This window comes from Aythya marila, assembly GCF_965140915.1.
Source record: "Aythya marila genome assembly, chromosome: 12".
Classification (NCBI taxonomy): domain Eukaryota; kingdom Metazoa; phylum Chordata; class Aves; order Anseriformes; family Anatidae; genus Aythya; species Aythya marila.
In genome coordinates this window covers 8,755,602-8,775,227 of record NC_139053.1, presented here as the reverse complement: position 1 = coordinate 8,775,227, position 19,626 = coordinate 8,755,602, and the positions used below count along the sequence as shown (strand labels likewise).

The following is a 19,626-nucleotide window of genomic DNA, read 5'->3' as shown; positions in this document are numbered from 1 at the left end:
AAACCAAAGCGTACTTTCTCCTCTGTTATCATTCCCACACTGCCTCTGGACAGACCTAACAGCAGCTAAGCAAGAACATCTGAACAGCACGACTGTCCCAACACCCTTTATCAGCAGCAAAGCTGAGTGAGATCAATTCTCAGTGGCAAAAGGCTGCAGAGTGACGCTGCCAGCCAAGGCAGCCCCTTTTCACAACACTGCCTCGCTTAAACACGGCGACTCAGAGTAAATTCTGCTGGAAGACAAACTGACAGCCCTCGCCGTTTAACCACAGGCCTGAAGGCACAGCTTAGAAGCGGGATTCTTACGCTACGAACAAAAATCCCCTTTGGTTTTCTTCTCCCTCGCAGCAAACCCCTCCAGGAGCATCTCCCAGGTGGGGCGCCGACCCGAGCAGACCCTGCTGCGTTCAGCTCCTCGGAGAACAGGGCAGGGGGGGAAGCCTGCATCGGTGCAATCCCCGGTAACCACTTCAGAAGGCGAGTGTTTATTTTACCTGGCTCCTCTGCTTCACGAGGATGAGGCAGAATTTCCCTGCTGGCTTCCTGACCTCGCACGTTTGGTTGGGCGAGATGTGGGAAGCGCCGAGCGCTTCTTCTGAAACTCGGGAGGAGCAGAGGGACCACAGCTGGAGGTGGTTCCTGGTTTGCAGCATCAGGGCCGCTCGCCCAGCTCCCCCAGGGCAGCCAGAGCTGCCTACATCCCCCCTCCAGCCCCCAAGGAAAAGGCATCCCAAGCCGTCAGCGAGGCTTTTTACACCACACAACACCCAAATCCCCTTGAAGCAACTCCCCGGCTTGTTCCGACCTGCGTGAGGACGAGCGGCTGGGCTGGCAGGAGGGCGTTAAACATCTCAGGCTGCTCCCGAGAAGCCTGGGTGGGAACTGCTCACGCCCTGCCCAGGCAGATGCGAGCTTCTCGCTGCTCATTTCTGGGAGCAGAGCTGCTGCGAGGAGAACATCTCTGCTCCCTCCGAGGGGACAGGAAAGCTGCTGGCTCTGCTTGACGCTGGGACCCACGCCTTTCTCCCCCTCCCACATTTTTAAACACGGACAGCTGGAAAAATGTCTCCCAACTCTTTTCCTTTTTGGTGTCCCTTCCCAAAAGGGTTTGGTACTCAGTGGAGACAGCAAAAACAAATGGCTACGGGATCTTTCAAAGCCTCTTGCATTACAGGCACGAAGCAGAGAGATCTTCCTGCCCTTTGTTGTTCCCATCTGCAGCGTGCAGAGCCCCATATATTTAATTCCCACGTACGCCGCTCGGTCTCCTACATAGCGAGCGAGGCTACGTCATGAGAACTCCGGCACGACAAATCCCTACCCATCAATTTTGGGAACTGGGGCAGGGCTGTGGTGAGCAGGAGCCCAGGAGGGACGTGGTTTTATTCCCTGTAGGATCTCCACGCATTCCCTACCCCACCCTGCTCAGAGGAAGCAGTGGGGAAGAGAGGAGCGTGCTAGAGGCTCCAGCCTTTGGTCTTTTTCCTATCTGCAAATGCAAGTTTCTTATTAAAAGATGAAGAAAAAAACATTTTATCCTCCATGCCTGGACCTAATCTTTAAATACCTAGTGAAATCTAAGTAATTGAGATCTGCTTTCAGCAGCTGTGGGCTCACTCCTCCCTTTCATGTACCCAGACAGAAGCTGCTGAGGACTGAGGCTTATTTTGCTTAAAAACGACCAAGTTTGATCGCTGTGCCTGGCGAGGAATATTAAAAGCAGTGACAAGTCCAACATAATCCAGCTGCGTCGTAGCTTCTATTTTTTTTTCCCATTTAAGTGCTCTTCTCCTCACTTCTTACTGCAAGGACAGTGTGGGTGCAGCCCAGCTTTCTGGGCGCTAAACTTAGGGCGATTAAAAGGGCTTGACTGGAAAAGCAGCACAACTTCTGGAGTGCACCCACGAACTAAACCCCTCCTTGCGTGTCATGCGCTGCACACACGTCCATGGCTTCAAAGAGGCTTCAGAGAGGCACCCTTTGACTTTCTGAATGCAGTGCTAAACCACTTTCACCTTTTGATGCCAGCTCTGTTCTCCGTGAGGAACTGGCAGGGCTGCAGTGAGAACCCGGGGCTCTCCCACGTGCTCCAGGGACGGCGCTCGCTGCGCTCCCTGCTCAGAAGGATGACAGATGTTTCCCTGCACACACAGACCTCATTTTTATTTTCCTAAAGAAATGCCTTAAAAGCTGCTAAGCGGCTCTGGCTGAACGAGTGCTGGTTACACAAGGGCGTGTGCCCGAGGAAGCGAGTCGCCACAACGCTTTTCTTCCTCTAAGCACCAGGAGAAACACCACTGCCTGCTCGGACTTGCTCCGACGACCAAATTACTCTCCCAGCGAAGCGTGTGCGTTATTTCGAGCTCGAGAGCTTTCAATCAGCGCTCACAGCTGCCTTGCTGTGGGCTGGGTGAAAGGAAGAGCACCTCCCTCAGCAGGAGGGACGTCCTCCTGCGGAAAGCCGCGGGCTGAGGCCGAGCCCGACCTTTTGTGATGCCTGCTAACCCAAAAGCTGCACTTCGGCTCTTAAATTCATCAGGGCGACGGTGCAGCCACGTGATCCGACAACTCATGGTGTATTTTGGGGCTGGGAGCTGCTTCCAAGCAGCAGGGAGAAAACCTCAGGCTGCCCACGGCCGCAGTGGGTATCTCCAGCACGGAGCAAGCTCAGGCACTCCTGCAGCTGCTGCCCTGAGCCCCACAGGGAGTGTATGGAGCATCTCAAGGGGACTCCCTCATACATTGAACCTGGGCCAGCTGCTTTCTTTGCAGAGCAAACCCAAGCCGAGCTCTCTCGTGGGCTGACAGCCCCACCTCTTCTGCAGCAGGTCCACCCAGTGCCCCCAAATTCACTGCCACCAAGCCCCAGCACACCTCTGGCCTCACCTCTCCAGGCTGCCCCAGGGGATGGATTTAAGCACTACAGCTCTGGGAAGGCAGCGACCCTCCTCCTGCTGCTACATTCTTTTTTTTTTTTTTTCCTTCGAAGGACAGAGGGGAAGGAGACGTTTGCTATCAGTGAACCAAGAACAAACAGTGCTTTCATCAGCAGATGCTCTCCTTGGGCATCTTGCCACCACGAGGGAGATGTAAGAAAGAGCACGACCGAGGTGCTTGCTCCGAGCAGGCACCAAGCATCCGACAGCAAAACGGAGCCGGGCCCGGACCCTCCGCAAGGAGGACATTGTGAATAGAGGTAGCAAGCTCCAGCACGGGCATAAACAAGCTCCCGCACATAATGGACATTGTTAGGTGGCTCAATAGGTGACTGACCCAAAGGAAAGTGGAGCTCCACAATGCAGGGCTCGAGCTCTGCCTCTCTGAACGCCCAGCCCAAGGCATCCCCACGCGCTGAGCGCAGCTGGATCGTTTTGTGTTTCGCACTGTCCGCTTCCTCCCGAGTTCCCCTGGTTTCCTTCCATTTGTACGACGAGCCTTTGTTCTTTCTCTGCCCTCTTCCTCCTCCTATTTTGAAGCGTACAGATGCAGTCTGAGGGCGGGGAAGCGAGCAGAGTCACAGCACGTTAGAAAAACAACTTTCATAGCTCACACCTACCCGCACCAAACCACAATAGCCCAGCTCTAGCTCTGTATGGAAGTAGTGACCCCTGGATGCAAGAGGTAGGACTCCTCCAGACTTCAACCACAAAGAATTTTGTCTCTATCAAACATTAAGGAGTTAAAATAGGGCCTTTTGTGAAATTAATTTCATCCTAGTACTAGCTGTTGAAACACCGTACATGAGATTTTCCTCCGAGACCTTAATTAGGGTGGAATATACCTCTTTTTCCATCACCTGGTCTTGATGTTCTGCAGTAGGCTGCATGGCAGAGTTATCCCAACCTTGAACATGGTGTAACTGAGAAATGCATCCTGAGAGACCAGCCTGAGATCCCTGCAGTCTTCACACGGGAGGAAGGCATCCCCACGCTGCGTTTGGGCAGCGCTCGGTGCTCCCACCAGGACACCCTTCACGTCGCCCAGGTTCCCTGCAACCTTTTCTTCCCAAACAGCCAAAGCCAACCTGTGCGTGTCAGGGCTCCGGCAGCACTTGAGCTTACCAGAGCTGTCAGCTCCTTCAGAGATAATCATCACCTGCCAGAAACGCAGAGCAGACTGGGGAAGGGATAAGGGTTAACAGGAGGAAACAGGAATAAGCACCTCGAGCTGCAGCCAAGGCAATCAAGGAACCGAATTCAGCTGCTTCAGTAAGTACCTTTTAATGCAACACGTCCCTCCTCCAGCGCAGCAGTCCTAGGGCGATTCCACAATAGTCCTGTGCCTGGGGCTTTAAATTTGCTAATAAACAGCCTGAGCACTCGTGCACACGATGGATGTGGGGGAGGGAGAAGAAAGATTTCAGATTACAGCAAGAACAGCGTTTGTCGCTTGCTCTAGATGGTGCGAGAGGCGGTTTCCAGGCTCTTGGACTCGGGAGGAATATTTTCTGTTCCATTCCTGATGTGCTTGGCTGCTTTCTGCCAAGGCCTGTTTTAAATCCATTAATGAAACTAGGCCGAGCCTGTGTAACTTTTTAATCCCCACCAAGTGGAAAAATGGCACTCGGGTGTATTTCTGGGAAGGACAGGCACCCACCGTTCCCACCGCCGTCGCGTGGAGCGCTGCTCCACGGCCACCTCCTCCGAAGCCACTTTCTCTACAAACACTCCTCATGCCGTAAGCGATGCCCATCCACCTCCCTGGAGGCTCCCAGGACTTCAGCTTTCATGAGTTTAAATCCTTTAAGGACACAAACCACCACAAGCTACAACACAAACTGCGTCTAGGACACGGCCTTTCTCCAGAGATCTGGAGAGGAAATCCCAAACCCTTCCATGGAAAGAAAAAAACCAGAATTATTCCAGCACGTAAGAGGAAAATCCTCTCTTCCAGAGTGTTTATGTTAAGGCACTAGAAGGCTGAGATTCTTGAACAAGAAAAAACGTAACCTAAGTTAAAGGACACCGTGACAGCTAATAAAACGGGCACCAGTTCTGTTAGAGCAGCAGTATTTTTGGCAGGGGTATTTTAAACCCAACCTCCTGTTCCATGAACAGCAGCAGCCTGAACAGGAAGGATTGCTGAGTCAGCTTCTGCCTCGGGCTTCACAATGTGCTCTGTGTTTTCCAGCAGGCTGTAATCTACCAGGAGAAGCTGAACTGGCTCCGAGGGGATGAACATAAGAGCTTTGAGGAAATCTAGGAAGAAACGTATGAAACCGAAGCCTCTGTTTAATTAAAAAGCTGAGGGAAGTGCTATCACGGGGTCTGGGTGCGCAGAGACCACCAGCACTAGCATGCAGGTGACCGCAGCGATGCCCTATTGGGACACAAAATGTGTTGTTTTCCTTCAACCCTAAGCCACTTCCTCTCATTTAGTCCCTCCACATTAAGCGAAACTTCAGCTGAATTAACAGACTGGCTTGTCAGCCCCAGTACTCTCAGCATAGTTTGCTTACTTACGTGAGATTACAATAAAGCTTTATAAGCTCTTTTCTTTTCCTTTCCTTCTTTTTTCCTTTCTTTTCTTTTCCTTTTCCCCCACCGGGCTTTTCCTTCCCACAGCACACACGCACACCAACCCCTGACCACGTCCTTCCACCCGGTGCTCCAGGTGCTGAGACCTCTCCAGCACAGGACCAGAGCGGGGTCCTCTCCTGCACAGCTTCCTCCTGCCCAGACAAGCCCCAGCCTCTGCCACCCACGTCAACACCACCCCTATTTGCAATATTCCTCCCAGCAGGAGCTATGCCCTAGTCCAGAACAGCCTGCAGAAGTTAAAAAAAAGCACCCAGCATCTCTGTCTCCAGCAGGAGAGGAAGGGGGCTGCAATCCCTGAGGAAGCAGGCGCTGCCCAGCAAATCCAGCTCTGGGAGAGCTGGTTGGAGCTGGCACAGCGAGGCACAGAGCAGCACGGGTTTGGAAGCAGCCCAGCTCAGCCTGCACAGAGCCATGCTTTTGCTTTCAAGCCCTCCAAGAAGCAGCAGGTATGCTCTGTGGGCTCCATGGCATGCACAAGCCACTCGAGGGGTCCCGTGCTGGAGCCAGGGCAAGAAACCCCAAGTGTTCCCAGTGCAGATCAGTGCTGCCTGCGGCTCCGAGTCCTACAAGGCTGGGAGAGATGAGCTTAGCGCTGGAAGCTGTTTTACAGGGAGTTTCTCAGCCCTCACTGTGCCTTCTGGATGACTGCTGGCCTTGATGAGCTGACGAGGAGCCCCCAGCAGAACCACGCAGCCCTCTCAGAGCAGAGGCACTGCGATTACCACGACCTACCACATCCAGCTCGCCACGCCTGAGCATTTCCAAGGAACAGGGTCTTCACCTTTTCCTCTACAGCAATCAATCCATAGGCGCCTGGATTTCTGGGCAGCTGCTTTCCTCTCAGTTACATCACAAATCAAAGTAAATAAGAAACTCTCTGCCAGGGGGCCTTTTCCTAAGGCTCATTCTTTCCTCTATCTTTCTGTTCCCATTCCCAGCCCTACAATTCCACAGCCCGTGCACCCAGGAGGACCCCGTCCATTCTTCCTGCATCTGAAGCACGTTAGCGCTTTCTTTTATTTTGCACAACACCGAGATCCCCGTGGCATTCAGCAAAAGCTCTGAGCCAATGCTTGAAGGCTTCCCAGACCGTCACAGCCACAGCCCTGCTGTATCGGTATCAGCATTTAAAAATCAACAGGCCCTTTTCCTTTCAGCACAGGCCGTGGATCTGGGTTTATCACCGACGGCAAATAAAGTTTTTAAAAAAAAAACACACACGCACAACCCAGGCTCAAGGTGCACGCGCAGAAAGGGCTGTGCTGACGCAGTGGCCAGCCTGCTGGTACCCACCCCGGCGCTTATCTCCGTGTACGAGGAAGAAAGCTCGCTCACACGCAGATATATGGCTCTGCAGTTTGCCCTTGGTTAAGCTAGGAAGTGCCATAAATCAGCCACTGTGCATCCTCGGATCCGGAGGCAGACCTAGGGAGAGTGGGAGGGCAGCAGCAGACTCTGATTAAGCAGCAGTAAACACAGCCACGTCCTAGCGACATCGAAATCCAGGCCACGGGAGCAGAGCGCAACCAATTTGCCGGATTCTGGGCAGCTCTGGTGTATTTTTAACCGGTTCAAACAGTTTGCTCAACAATTAGCTGCTGCAGTTAATTATCCTCGAAGAACGGGAAGGATCCTTCGCTTCTCAAGGTCTCCAGGACTGGGTAAAGTCCTGAGGGCACACCAAGGTTTGGCACAGGGAGAAGCGTGCCGTGCTGGAGCTGCGGCCAGATGAACTCAGCAGCGTTGCTGGCCTTCACCCTGGCAGAGATTTTAGTTGAAATCTCTGGGGTACACAACCAGGACAGTGCCAAACATTTCCACCTATCCCAGTAACCACCAGCAAACACCCCAAACCCACTATTTCGGCTCGGTTGCTGAAGAGAATGGTGCTGGAGTGCCTCCTGCAAAGCACAGGCAAAGAAAGGGTGCCGGGGGGTTGTGTTTTCCAGGGATTTGTGTTTTTCTCATTGCTCCTCAACACAGATCAGCAGAAGGAGCCAGGGTGGGCTCGTAAAGGCGCCGTGGTCCTGTGCACGCTGTCCAAAGCTGCTTCAGGCTAAAGAAGTCTGTGATGGTTTAGTCTGCCAGCGTGGATGGGACTGGACCGCGCTCAAAGCCCTCCTCTTGTTCCAGGCAGGGAGCTGCCTCCAAATAACCTTCTTGAATGACTTGGGACCCTGCACTTGTACTGGCTAAGAAATAAACGAGCTGATTCAGGCCCCATCCCGACACAGGGGTTAGGATGGAGCCCACCAAGTCCCCAGCTCCTGAGCTCCTGGGGCTTCCAGCGGCACGAGGGGCTCAGATCTTCCTCTTCTTACAGCACAGACAATAAAAACCCTTCACAACATGCAGATTTTCCCGTGTACTCCACGTAGCTGTAACCTACAGCACCCTCAAACCTTGGTGTCTGCCTGGGAATCCAACTGCTGGAAGCCGACAGGGCTCACGCTGCCAGGGCTGAGCCCCTGGGGCTTGCCCGCAGCACAGGAGGTGCAGAACGGGGAGGAAAAGCAGAGCAAGAGGGACTGGAGACAACTGCAGGCTTTGCTTTGGGAATCCTGCATGGAGCATTACTTGGGAGTTTCCAGGACCACCCCAGGATGCTTTGTTTGTAAGTTTGATGCAAAGACTTAAGGCTTATAGCGGCAGTGGCTGATATCCAGCCCCTCCCCGGCGCATCCCGCAGCAGACAAAGCAGCAGCTCTGGCACAAAGACGAGCGCGTGCCGGGGATGTGCCAACTTCTGCCGGGGTTTGCAGCCCCGGGATGCCGCCGCGCTCCAGGTTTTTCCCAGCCTGGGGCAGAGCCCACATGGATTTACGTTCTGGGTCCTGCCAGCATGATCTCACCGCCTCCTAAAGGAGGAGAACGGCCAGAAATCCCACGGCCAGAGAGGACACTGGTGTGTTTGCTTACGGGCATCAGACTGGACGTTCATTTCAGGTGACTTCAGCGGCTGAGCACCACGCAGCACGGACAGCTGGCACAACGCAGAGCAGGAAGGAATGGAAGCTGACTGAGGGGGTCATACCTTGCCGGGCAGTCACAGCACTTCTGTTTGGTTGGTTGTAAGAGCTCCTGCTAAAACACAACGGTCACAAAACCCTGTAGCAAGGAAGGAGACAGCTATCACGTAGAGTCTCCACAGCCAGCCCGAAGCACACGACCTGTCTCGTACTGATCCCTTTGCAGAGGCCATGTAATTCTCCGCAAGTTGTTTTGTTTCCAAAACAAAGGCTACACGCTCTCCTTTGACTTGGGAAAGTAGGAGAAAAAAAAAAAAAATCTTCCACAACGCAAACAGCCAAACAGTGCTGGCGAGGCTCTCCAGCGCGCGCGTGTGAGCGGGGAGGAAGCGGAGAGCCAGCAGAGAGCCAGTCCAGCTTTCCAAAGGGTTATTGCAAACAGCAGGGAGGGAGAAGGGATTTTACACATTAGGAAAAACACCACGACGGTGCCGAGCTTAAAGCGAACGCTGCACAAGAGGCCCTGCACTGTTCAGCACTTCTCTAATGCAAAATGTGTGTTACGGGGCAGGACGGAGGCCCTGGCAGCGGGGTGGGTGCTGCAGGAGCCGTTGTGGCCTGGTGCGGAGCAGCGTGCCAGGTGCTGCACAAAGGAGCCTCCACCTCTGGGAATTCACACGTGTATTGGCACGGCAGCACTTTAAATGTTACAAATCTGGGGGCAAAATACACAAAAAAAGCACCTGAAACCTCCTTGGATTTAAGCGAGGGACAGGACTAAGAGCCTAAACACCTCCGTGGGTTCTGGCCTAAGCAACTTGCCGTGCGTCATCCGGAGGGCATGGCCAAGCCAAGGACGTCCCCGCGTACCCGTCCCGGGGGAGTCGGGGCTATCGTGCACACCAGCTGCTTCGCCAGGCTTCCTGCGAGGAGCAATCTGCAGGTCACAGCTGAAGAGGCAGGCACGCTGCGTAGCAGCCGTCCTGGAAGGAAACTGCACGGCCACGCCAGAAAAAAAAAATAAATGTCTCTTTCGGTGCTCTCCCAAGAAAGTTTAATAAATCTCAGCTTGCATTCGCTTACGCCTCTCCTTTTCCACAACGCTTCGCCGTGCTGGCCGCGGCAGCTCCCGGGGAGCCAGGAGGGTTTGCCTGCCTCCAGCAGCAGGAAGGGGGGCAGGGGGAGACGAAGCCTTGGGCTGAATTCCCACCGGCTTTAGGACAGCCACGAGCTGCAATCAGCCAGCTCCTGCTGCGGGTTGGCTTTAACCCCCTCCCTGCTGGTGAGCAGGCAGCCCACCCACCTCCCCACGGTGACGCACGCCGTGGGCTTACTCAGCCACAAGGCACAACAGGCAGCACCTGAACACCAGCCATTTGCTTTCTCCCTGGGTTTTCCAGCCGTCAGGAAGGTGGAAATTTCTCCTACGCTTGCATTCGGGGTTGTTTCAACCCAGACTGCTGCTCTCGAGCCTCCCTGCAGCTTAAAGAAAAAAAAAAAAAAAAAATCGTGCTACAGCCCAACACTGCACATGCCCAGGACTTGTTACTTCAAGAAATACCATCATTGTTCTCAGCCCGGGCGGGTTGGCGATGAACAGACGTCTGCATTGTCCACCGGCTGCCTGGGGGCTTACAGCAACAGCACTGGAGTGCAGCTCCCAAAAGGGCATCAAAGCTGCTGCTGGGAGCAGGTCAAAGAGCCCTTTATCTACCTTTGCTGATAACCGGTGGGAGATGCTACGAAAAGACCAAAAAGAGAGGGCACAAAATGCATCTTTCTTGGGGATTCCTAGAAAAATGAGTGGTCTCCAGCAGGCATTAAATAAATCAGGTTCCTCAGCTCCCTGCCTTGGGGAGAACCAGCGCCCTTGGGCACCTGGAGAGAGCACAGCCCTGTTATTAACCCAGACAGGGGGTCCCTTGGTGCCCCCAGGACCGTGCTCACTCCGCAGAGCGCAGCACTGAGGGCTCTGGGGCAAAGCCGACCGGGCAGCAGCCCAACACACCAGGAAGGCTTTGAAACTCCGCAGATAGGGAAATGAAGCACTCCACGGCTTGGCAGAGCGGATTAGAGCACTCCGGAGAGCCCCAGACAGCCTGCAGCTTGTTCAAGGTGCCCTTTCTGCTCAGCCTGTGCACCAGATCCTCGAGGCACCGGGCTGCAAGACATGAATGAGGGGAGTGAAAATCTGGGAGCTTCCTCACCTCACCAGGACTGCAAGAGCTGAAGTGCAAGCCAGCCCCCGAACCAGAACCCGGAGGAGGAACCCCCCCGGCTGGCACGGCCACGCTTGCTCAGGGACCGCTCTGGAAACAACCAGAGGAACAGTTGCAGGGAGTGCTGCCAACCGGAGGGGTTATCGCTCCCTTCGAGAGCTCACATTCACACCAACACCTCCTTTAAGGCCCAGAGCCAGCACTTTGAGTCGGTAACTTTCCCATTTAATCCTAATTGCTCGACTTCACGTCTTGATCCCCAGCGAGCCAGCCTGGGCTTGCCTGTTTTCTAAGCCTAGCCCTGCACGAGGCTGACAACCCAGCAGCAGATCAAAGTTTTGGCTAACAAACCCGCTGGAAAATATTGCTCTGCTGATTTTTCCATGAATGGAGCCACCAGTATGGGATTTTCCATGAATGAAGCCACCAGCAGCACTGCCCAAAAGCAGGGTGCTCCCCACAACCGACTGCCCCCCTCCAGCCCCACTTAGCTGGCTCCTTTTTAATGAAGAACGGCTCAGCTGCACTTTTTTTTTTGTTGACATGGGAAAAAGCAAGGAAAGGGAGTGTGGGAAAGCAAGCTGATGTAACCAACACAAGCATCTGCTACGGGGGAGCCGCCGGAGGGACGTGGTGCAGCTCGGTTAATGCGCAAGGAGGCACGATAAAAGCAAAAGAAGGCAGGAGTGGAAACAATCTGCTTGGTAGGCTCCCCCCCCAAGCCATGGCGCAGCTGGGAACAGGATCCACCTCCAGTCCCAAGCTTTAACCTTAAAAAAAAAAAAGGCTTCCCCTCTCACCTCATTGCAGCCAGACCGCGGCTAACAGGGGAAGGTGTGGGGGCTTCCCTCCGTAACCTTGCGAGGGGCCTGGAATACAAATACAGCTGGCTTCGTTCCCCATTAGCAGTTAATTTCCTCAATCATTTTCACAGAGGGAGAAGGAGAAAACGCTCGTGATCTAAGAGATGAAAGCAAATGAAAATAAGCCTCATAAAAACCTGCGCTGCCCTAAGGGAAAACGGCCCCACAACTTTCATTGGGGAAACTATCAAAGGCCCCGCTCTGGTGGGGGGTTGTTTGTATTTTATAAGACAGATGCTTTAGGGAGTCTAAGTCCTCAAATAGCTGACATTCCTTTCTGCTGAACCTCCAGCAAGGCTGGAAAAAAAAAAAAAAGAAACAGCTGATCCCAGTTAGTCCAGCCCGGGGATTCAGCTCAGCCACATCAAGACTGAGGAACTGAAGCACGGCACGGAGCCGTACGGGCACCACTGGACTTTTTTCCAACACGATGCCATCGCCCCGAGCAAAACCATCCGCACACGTGCTGGCATATCAAGACTGCAGGACAGCAGGGGCTGGAGCTAGAGATCTCATTCATTTCTGCTGCAAACCAGAGGCCGGGGCAGACGGCGTTGACTCACTCTGCCTGAGAACGAGCACAGACTGCTCCTGGGAAACTATTTGCGAGGAGGATGTGTGGCGCACGTTTCGCTTTCGGTCTGGGACATCGGGTACGGGACTGGCTCCACGAGATCCCAGAGGGCGAGGGCGTTTGGCAATCCTAACGCACAGGCGTGTGGCAATCGGCATGGGTTTGTGGAGGAGGAGGAAGAAGAGAAGGACCCTTCTCTTCCACACCGACCCAGCCATCGTTTTCCAAATTTCCAAGCTTCCCTTTCCCTGCACACGCAAGCACCTTGCCACGCTGATCCCCACGGGGTAATTAATCCCAGTCCACCTTGCAAATAGGCCAAAGTACTCCAAAAAAGCACACAGCCTCATTACTGCATTGATTCAGAGTGGATTTGCATGAACCAGTGGACAGACACTAACAAGGAATAATTAAATCAAACCAAAAAAAAAAAAAAAAAAAAAGATTTAAGACCTAAAGAGAAATTGTTCACTTGGAGCAGCCACTGCCACATTTAATCTTTGACAACCAAAGTATATGAATAGGAAATAAGTGGAACTAGCTCTAGGGCACACGAATATTGCCCCTGGCTGGTTCATCCTGTTGTGCACAGAGAAATATGCCGTGTACTACTCACGTCCAGACGTTTGGCTGCAGTGCAAGGGGCTGGGACTTCTCGGTCTGAGAGAACAGCACTCTCTGGAGCACAGCAAGGGAAGCGCACGAGGAAGCTGATGACTGAAATCCCTACCAAGAACAGAGCCATTCAGCTGCTCCAGTGACTATTTAAAAAAATACAACACCTCCAGCTACCCAGAAGGTCGTGATTATTTGCTTTATTTGCATCCAAGTTCAGCCCCTACATGTAAAACGTGCAAGTTTTCACTAAATAACCAGTTGGTGCTGAGCTGGAATTGGAATGCAAATTCCTGCTTTCTGAAGGAAAAAGGCCGCAGGGGCTGCTGTGAAATGAAGCTGCTCCCTGGAGGCACGAGTGCTGCTGCACTGCCTCAAGATCACCTGAGGTTCGGAGAACCTGAAGAGCCTGTGCCTGCCTCACCAGTGCCCGTTTCAGATCCCAAGGAACCGGTGTTAGACACAGCAAAGGGACCCAGTTAGCTCCAGCCAGGTCATGCAGAAAGAGAATCTTTTGCAAGAAAAGCTTCGGATGCAAAGCAGCCTCTAGAAGCAGCCAGGCTCGAGGGGAAGCGTAGCTTCCAAATTACATTAAGGAGTCAGATGCTGCAAACAGGCTCAAGGTCCTCCAAGGACAGCGCAAGGAGCTGACCCATCCGTCTCCTCCCACCAGGACTGCCACCACTTCTCCTCCCGCACACGAGCTGGGAGAGGAGCCACGCACAGATGTCTTCCTGCCGAAATCCCCCTGCTCCAACAGTAGCACGCCGCACAGTAAATGACTTCCAAAAGCAAAGCCCTGAAGCTTTGCACATCATTTAACGGCCAGCCTACGTGAGCTGCCCTGTTGGAGACTAGAGGAAAAAAAGCACTCACGGTGAAGAGGCTGGAGGTTATCTTGCTCTCTTTGCTCAGGGCAAGCATTTGTCTCTGGGGCAGAGCTCTCGTGCACTGCTCCTGCTGCCAGCTCTTGCACTGAGGTCCAAACCCTCATGGACCAAGCACCAAACCTACCGAAAGCCGTGGGAGCGGCGCTGCTCACTTCAGTCAGATTTCACCCTGCGTTTCTACCAGGCTGCAAGGAAGGCGTGAAGAGGCCCAGGAGGTCACGCATCCACCGCTGTAATTCCAGGCAGGATCAGACAGAGAAGCAACAGCTGGGCTGAGCAAGCAAGTCCACGTTTAATTACAAGTGGTTTCGGTAATGAGCAAACGCGAGAACAAAGCCAGTGCTAAACCTCCCTTTTTCATCCTGGCTCCCGTTCAGGCCGTGTAGAAACAGCTGCCTAGAGGGGGATCTCAAATAAGATCCCCCAGCAGCACTTCTTTCCTTTCATCTCGCACATTTTCGTGATTGCACAGAACCCCCATTCCCTAGGTGAGGTCCCCGTGCTTCGAAAAGAAGAGAGGACTGAGCAGGAGGACCCAAACCTCCGTGGGTGCCTCCCACACCCTCCTCCCAGTGTCACACACACACACACGTACGTGCACACAGCCATTTTGCAGTTAAGCTACGTGGAGGCTCTCATTTACTTGAGCTATGGCAGGGTGTTGCAAAGCAGGATGACTAGCAGCAGGAAGCAGCTCTCGGAGCACCAGGGCTGCCCGTCGAGCTGTTGGGTCACACGCTGATGGCCAGGAGCTGCTCTCGCTGCCTCCAAAATGCTCAGGAGTGGTGACAAGGATGGGAAACAGGCCCTAAGACACACACACTGGCAAGGTTTGTGAGCACCAGGCCAGCTGCCACAGTGCTCTGAGAGCTTGGTGCCATGAGAGGACACGATGGGAATCGTCAGGAGGCTGGGAAACCACCAGGGCCCTGGGAACCGAGGGCTTCTGACCTCTCCAGCAAAGCCTGCTGCGAGAACTGGGTGGGATGTTTCGTATTCCTGGCTTTAATTACAGCCAAGTGTTTCACTTGGTCCCCTCCAGCCACCCCCACGTCCCTTACGAGCCGGCTTTTTATAGCGCATCCGGTGGGGCCGTTCAGCACATTGAGGAAATGCACTTTCAGCCCCAAACATCCCGGCCCCGCACCAGTTAGCTGCGAGGGTTTGCAGCGCGGGGATGCGGCGCCGGATGTTTAGCTCGGTGACCGCCGCTTTCCTGGATTGCTTCTGCCTGTTTAGAGAAAGGAAATTCAATAAATACGGGGCAGGCTGGGTGCACCCAGAAATAATGCGAGCTGCTTGCAAGGTACAGGAGGAAAAGGCAGATAGGGAAGCAGCTCCGAGCTGTTCAACCCCCTGTATGCAGGACGAGGTTTATTTACTTTTTTTGTTTTATTACAGTTGACACAAAGCTCCTGGAGGCTGACATCGGCTCGCTGAACTGTGGATGTCCACAGGCACATGCAGGATCCCTGATTATGTGCACTGCGGTGCCTGCTGGTGATGCTGACCCTGACGGGGACTCCATCTCTATGCACAAGAGAGAAACACATCCATCCTCCCACGTCAGTACTGCACGTAGCCAAAGGACACCAGTAAAGAACCAGCAGGACACGCTGGGCTCCGTCCTTCCCCCCACCAGGCCTTGCAACTCCAAGGGGAGCAAAGTCAGGGCTTGGACAATAGCTCAGCACCTCAAACCTGTGCGATTTTCTTAGCATAAGGGACCTGCAGTTGGTTTTAAAAAGCACCGCAAGCCTGGCAATAGTTTTCTCACCTGAAAATACCCCGGTTAGCTTCCCAGCTGGAAGCATCGTGTTTTCTGGCAGGCTCAGAGATGTCCCTCAGGTACTATTTGAAGGTGGAAAGCTTCCAGACGGAGGGCACACGCTGCCAGGCTGCCCCAGAATCACCTGCTGTACCTTCTAGAGAACTGCTGGGCTCCTCACACCGAGGTGACACCTCTGCCGTAGCATCACCACACCACCTCCAGCATATTCAGCAGCAGGGCTGGCTGCTCCGAAGGAAGGCGAAATCCACAGCCCTCAGCAAGCCAGGCAGCCTCATATTCTGGGCAAGCGACAGTCACGGTGACATCAGGCGCTGGCAAGCTGAATGACAACCTAATTAAGGCTAATAAGGGCTCTCTGAGTGAGCCACCAAACCTGCCTGCACTCAGAGCAGCGGGGAGATCGCCGGGGGGACCGAGAGGGGTTTGGAGAGACCGGAGTGCCAGCAGGGCACAGAGCTGCCACCTGCACCCCCTCTGTGGCTGGCCAAAACGAAGCAGGAACACTGATCCAGCCCAAAGCAAGGCTCTCCAGCACAACGCCCCCACGCCACTTCGGTTAAAACCAGCCAGCTCTGCAGGGACAAACCGTCGTGTGGCACAGAGAGCAGGAGCCAAGCTACACTCATCTGTTTGTTCATTCATCGCAGGAACAGCAGCTGCTAAGTCACGCACACGCCGCACGCTGTGCTCTCGCCACCCTGATGTAGCTACGAGCTGGAGGCACGAGTGACAATCCAGCTGCAGGGAGTGAATCAGGCCCTATCTCGGGGAAAGGCAGCCTGAAATCACGCCGGGGAATGGCTCTGCAGCAGATGGGAAGGACAATGTAGGTATTTGAAGGGCCTCGTGTCTGCGTGACCAGCCCGTACCCAGCTTATGTCTTTCAGCTCTAAATGCAGATGGCTGACTTAATAAAAATCATTGTTGGGAGAGAGGCAGCTCCCCCGCTGCCGAGAAGCTCGCGATCTCCCAAGCTCACCACGAAGCACAGTGACACGTCAGAGGCCCAGACCTGACCCCTTTGTATCTCTGACAAGCAGCATCATAATCTCTTAATTATGTGCCAGAGCTCGAACAAGCAGCATCAAATCCACGCTGTAATGGCATTAGAGAACACTGGAGAGGCAGAAACATGTCTCATTCACTCCCCCAAAGTTTGTAAGTCACAGCCCAGCCCGTTGTGGCTTTTTATGGTCCATGGAAGCACCTTTCAAAGGAACTGCAGGCAACCTCAGGCATGTTCCTGGGCTACCTCCAGTTCCATCACGCTGCTCAAGACATTGAAAACAACATTTCCTTACAGGGATGAAGGATTTATGAGGATTGAGAAATTCAAGTCTGCACCTATGAAGTGAGTCACTGGGACTCACGGCTCGCTTCCCTCCCCACAGATCATCACCCCTTCCAGGCTCAGTTCTGCTCCCACCGAAATCCTGCAGGAAACAAACATCCAATAGCTTAAAATATCACAGGGCAGAGCCTGCAGTGCCACATCTCTTGCTAAAGGTCCATACTGGGCAGAGAAGCCACAGACTCACCCAGAGACTGTTGGGAGGGAAGCTGGAGCCGACGACTGCCGCTTCTCCTGCTGCTTCAGAAAAGATTTCGCTTCTTTTGAGGTTGCGTCCACTTCTTTCGTCACTCTGTTGGAGGAAACAGACAAACCAGAGTAAGGAAGAGCCAAATTGACAACAGCAAAAGCAAAGATCCAGCAAGGAAACACGGAAAACAAGTCCAAGAGCCGGGCTGCTGAGCACCCCACCTGCACCAAGATCACCTCCGTCAGCTGCAAGCTCAACTTCCACCTTGTTGAGATTTCATTGCAATTACAGCCCCTCTGTACTCACAGAAGAAAAAAGGGAAGGAGCAGCTAATTAGAGCTGGGGGAAGGATTTTTTCTGCACGAACAGGAGCGCTTATTCATCCAAACAGGCCAGCCTCACTCCAAAGCACTGAATGCTCTGCTCGGGTCACTGGGGGGCAACTCCAGCCTCTTAATTGGGCTCTTGATGTCCTCATTTGTTGGACAGAGGCAGCCCTTCTGTGACAGCTGTTCTGCCACCCACGGTACGCGGGGTTGGCCACATCTGCAACCCACACTGGAGCAGGAGCCTGGTGCAGGGGTGGGAAAGGAGAGAGAAAGCTCTGACGAGGCAGGATGCTGAAACGTGCTCTCATTTCCCAGTTCATTTTTGTTTGAGGCCCTCGGGGTGTAAAATACTGAACTTCAAAAAAAACTGTAGATCTATATGGCATCTACAATAGGGAATGAATTATGATCACGAGAAAGAATCTCCAGAAAACCACTCAATAATTAATTGTTGGAAACCCCAGCTACTTTAGCCCCCTCATTCGCACTGCCCTGCCTCCAGCAACACGCTTAGCATGCTTTCAGTGGCTCTGAATGAGGTTACCCTGGTTTGCCAAGCTAACAATTTTGCTCCCTTCAATAACAAATCCGTAAGCCCTGGGCCTCGATCTGCAGAGAATAAAGACCTGAAGGAGGCAGCCTGACTCACAGCTTGGTCAGCCCAGCATCAGGCCCCGTAGCTGAAAGCCTCACCGGTCACAGGATCTGCCCTGTTAAAATTCAGGCCAAGAGCTGCTGCCTGCTACCCACTGAAGCAGCTCCTGCAGTGAGTCCGGCACCAAAGCTGGCAGCTGGGGCGATGGCACGCGAGCCTGCGGCCCCAAAGCTCCCTCCTGGCAGGAGCTGGCTGCAGGATTCCTGCCGGACCCCAGCACACGCAGAGCCAGCTGGATCGCTGCTCCAAACGCTGGCAGGGAGGAAAGCACAGCAGAGTTATTTGTTAAGCCCAGAGGCATCAGCACCCTGAAATCCCACTCGCACCGACCCAGCGCACACACGTCCCCTGCTGACAGGGAATCAGTGCAGAAGCTGATAGGGAAGGGTTCTTCCAGCTTCTCCCCAGACAGCAGACACGATGGAGAAGGCACGTTCAGACACAAGAATTAATGCTTGCACTGAACACGTCCTGCTCAGCCCCGTGCTGCCAGCATCGAACAGATTAACCCCATTTCCCCCTCTGCACGGGCACACACCTTCCAGCCCGGTGGCAGTCGTGTGAACAGAGACAAATCCCACGTTATGAATATTCAGAAGGACTCGCTGATCCGATTGGGAAGGAGCTGGTGGGAAAAGCAGTTCCGGAAGAAACAAAAGCCCTGATGTGCCGTCACCACTCCAGCCATCCCAAACACACCGCCCACTCGCAGCCCCCAGCAGCCACATCATGCAGCGATCACCCCCAAAGGTTGCTCTGTGTGCATGGATTTCCTCCAGCAGGATGAACTTGGCGTCTCCACGCAGCCACAATTCCCCACGGAGCCCACCCTGAGCTGAGTACAGCCCCGCAGCCTGTTTGTGCGTGCCGCACCACCCCGGTCAGCCGCCCACCACCGCTCTGAGTCCCTGAGTCACCGGGAGGAACAGCAGGCACACAGCTGGGGAGGCACAGCACAGCAAAAAAGCATCCTGGGGGAAAAAAAAATCCCTGTGCTGGCCTCCTTCAAAGAGCTGCCAGTCCTCGGTGCAGCCTCAGCACCTCCTGGGCTAGGTCGCACACCCTGTGAGCTGCTGGGACTGGGGCAGTGTTGGATGAAGGATGCAGCACCTGGAAAGGCAGACGATGTGACAAGCAGCACCCGATGGCACGTGTTGTGCTGGGAGGTGACAGCCCAGCTCCTTGGGGTGCTGTGTGCTCGACTTCCACAAGCCCAGGAGAAAGCTGCAAGCAAATAGTTCACAGGATCTGGGGTGAGTGATGGGGAGCAGCTCTGCAAAGCTTGCTGCAGAGCAGGACCTGAGCACAGGGCCCCTGGTCTTGTCTTAACATCACGACACCTTCAGCCTGCTCCAACCCAGAGACAAAGCACTTGGTTCACTTTTTTTGGCCTGTCGATGGCTGCTCAAAGTGTATTTTTGAGACTGTTCGTCGCAGCAACAGAGCTGCAAAGCTGTGTGCAACCTGTTCCAGCAGGACCGCCCGGCTGGGGACAGAGGAATGCAGAAGGAACGCGATTAAAACTGACCTTTGGAGGCAACGCCATCACAAGACCCCCTGATTGCCTCATAAAACTGAACAAAAGCAGCTCCCAGGCAGGCTGGGGCTGGGCTGGTGCCAGCAGCCCCGGCCGCTCC

At 54.0% G+C, this 19,626-nt stretch overlaps 1 protein-coding gene across 1 annotated transcript in view; it reads right to left on the bottom strand.

The window, feature by feature from the left end:
• Positions 1–19,626, bottom strand: part of CFDP1 (craniofacial development protein 1) — a 49,579-nt gene that overhangs the window by 16,756 nt on the left and 13,197 nt on the right. The window contains exon 5 of the mRNA XM_082769791.1: positions 17,003–17,107. Within this exon, the coding sequence (XP_082625917.1) occupies positions 17,003–17,107 (105 nt within the window). The remainder of the gene's footprint in view (positions 1–17,002; positions 17,108–19,626) is intronic.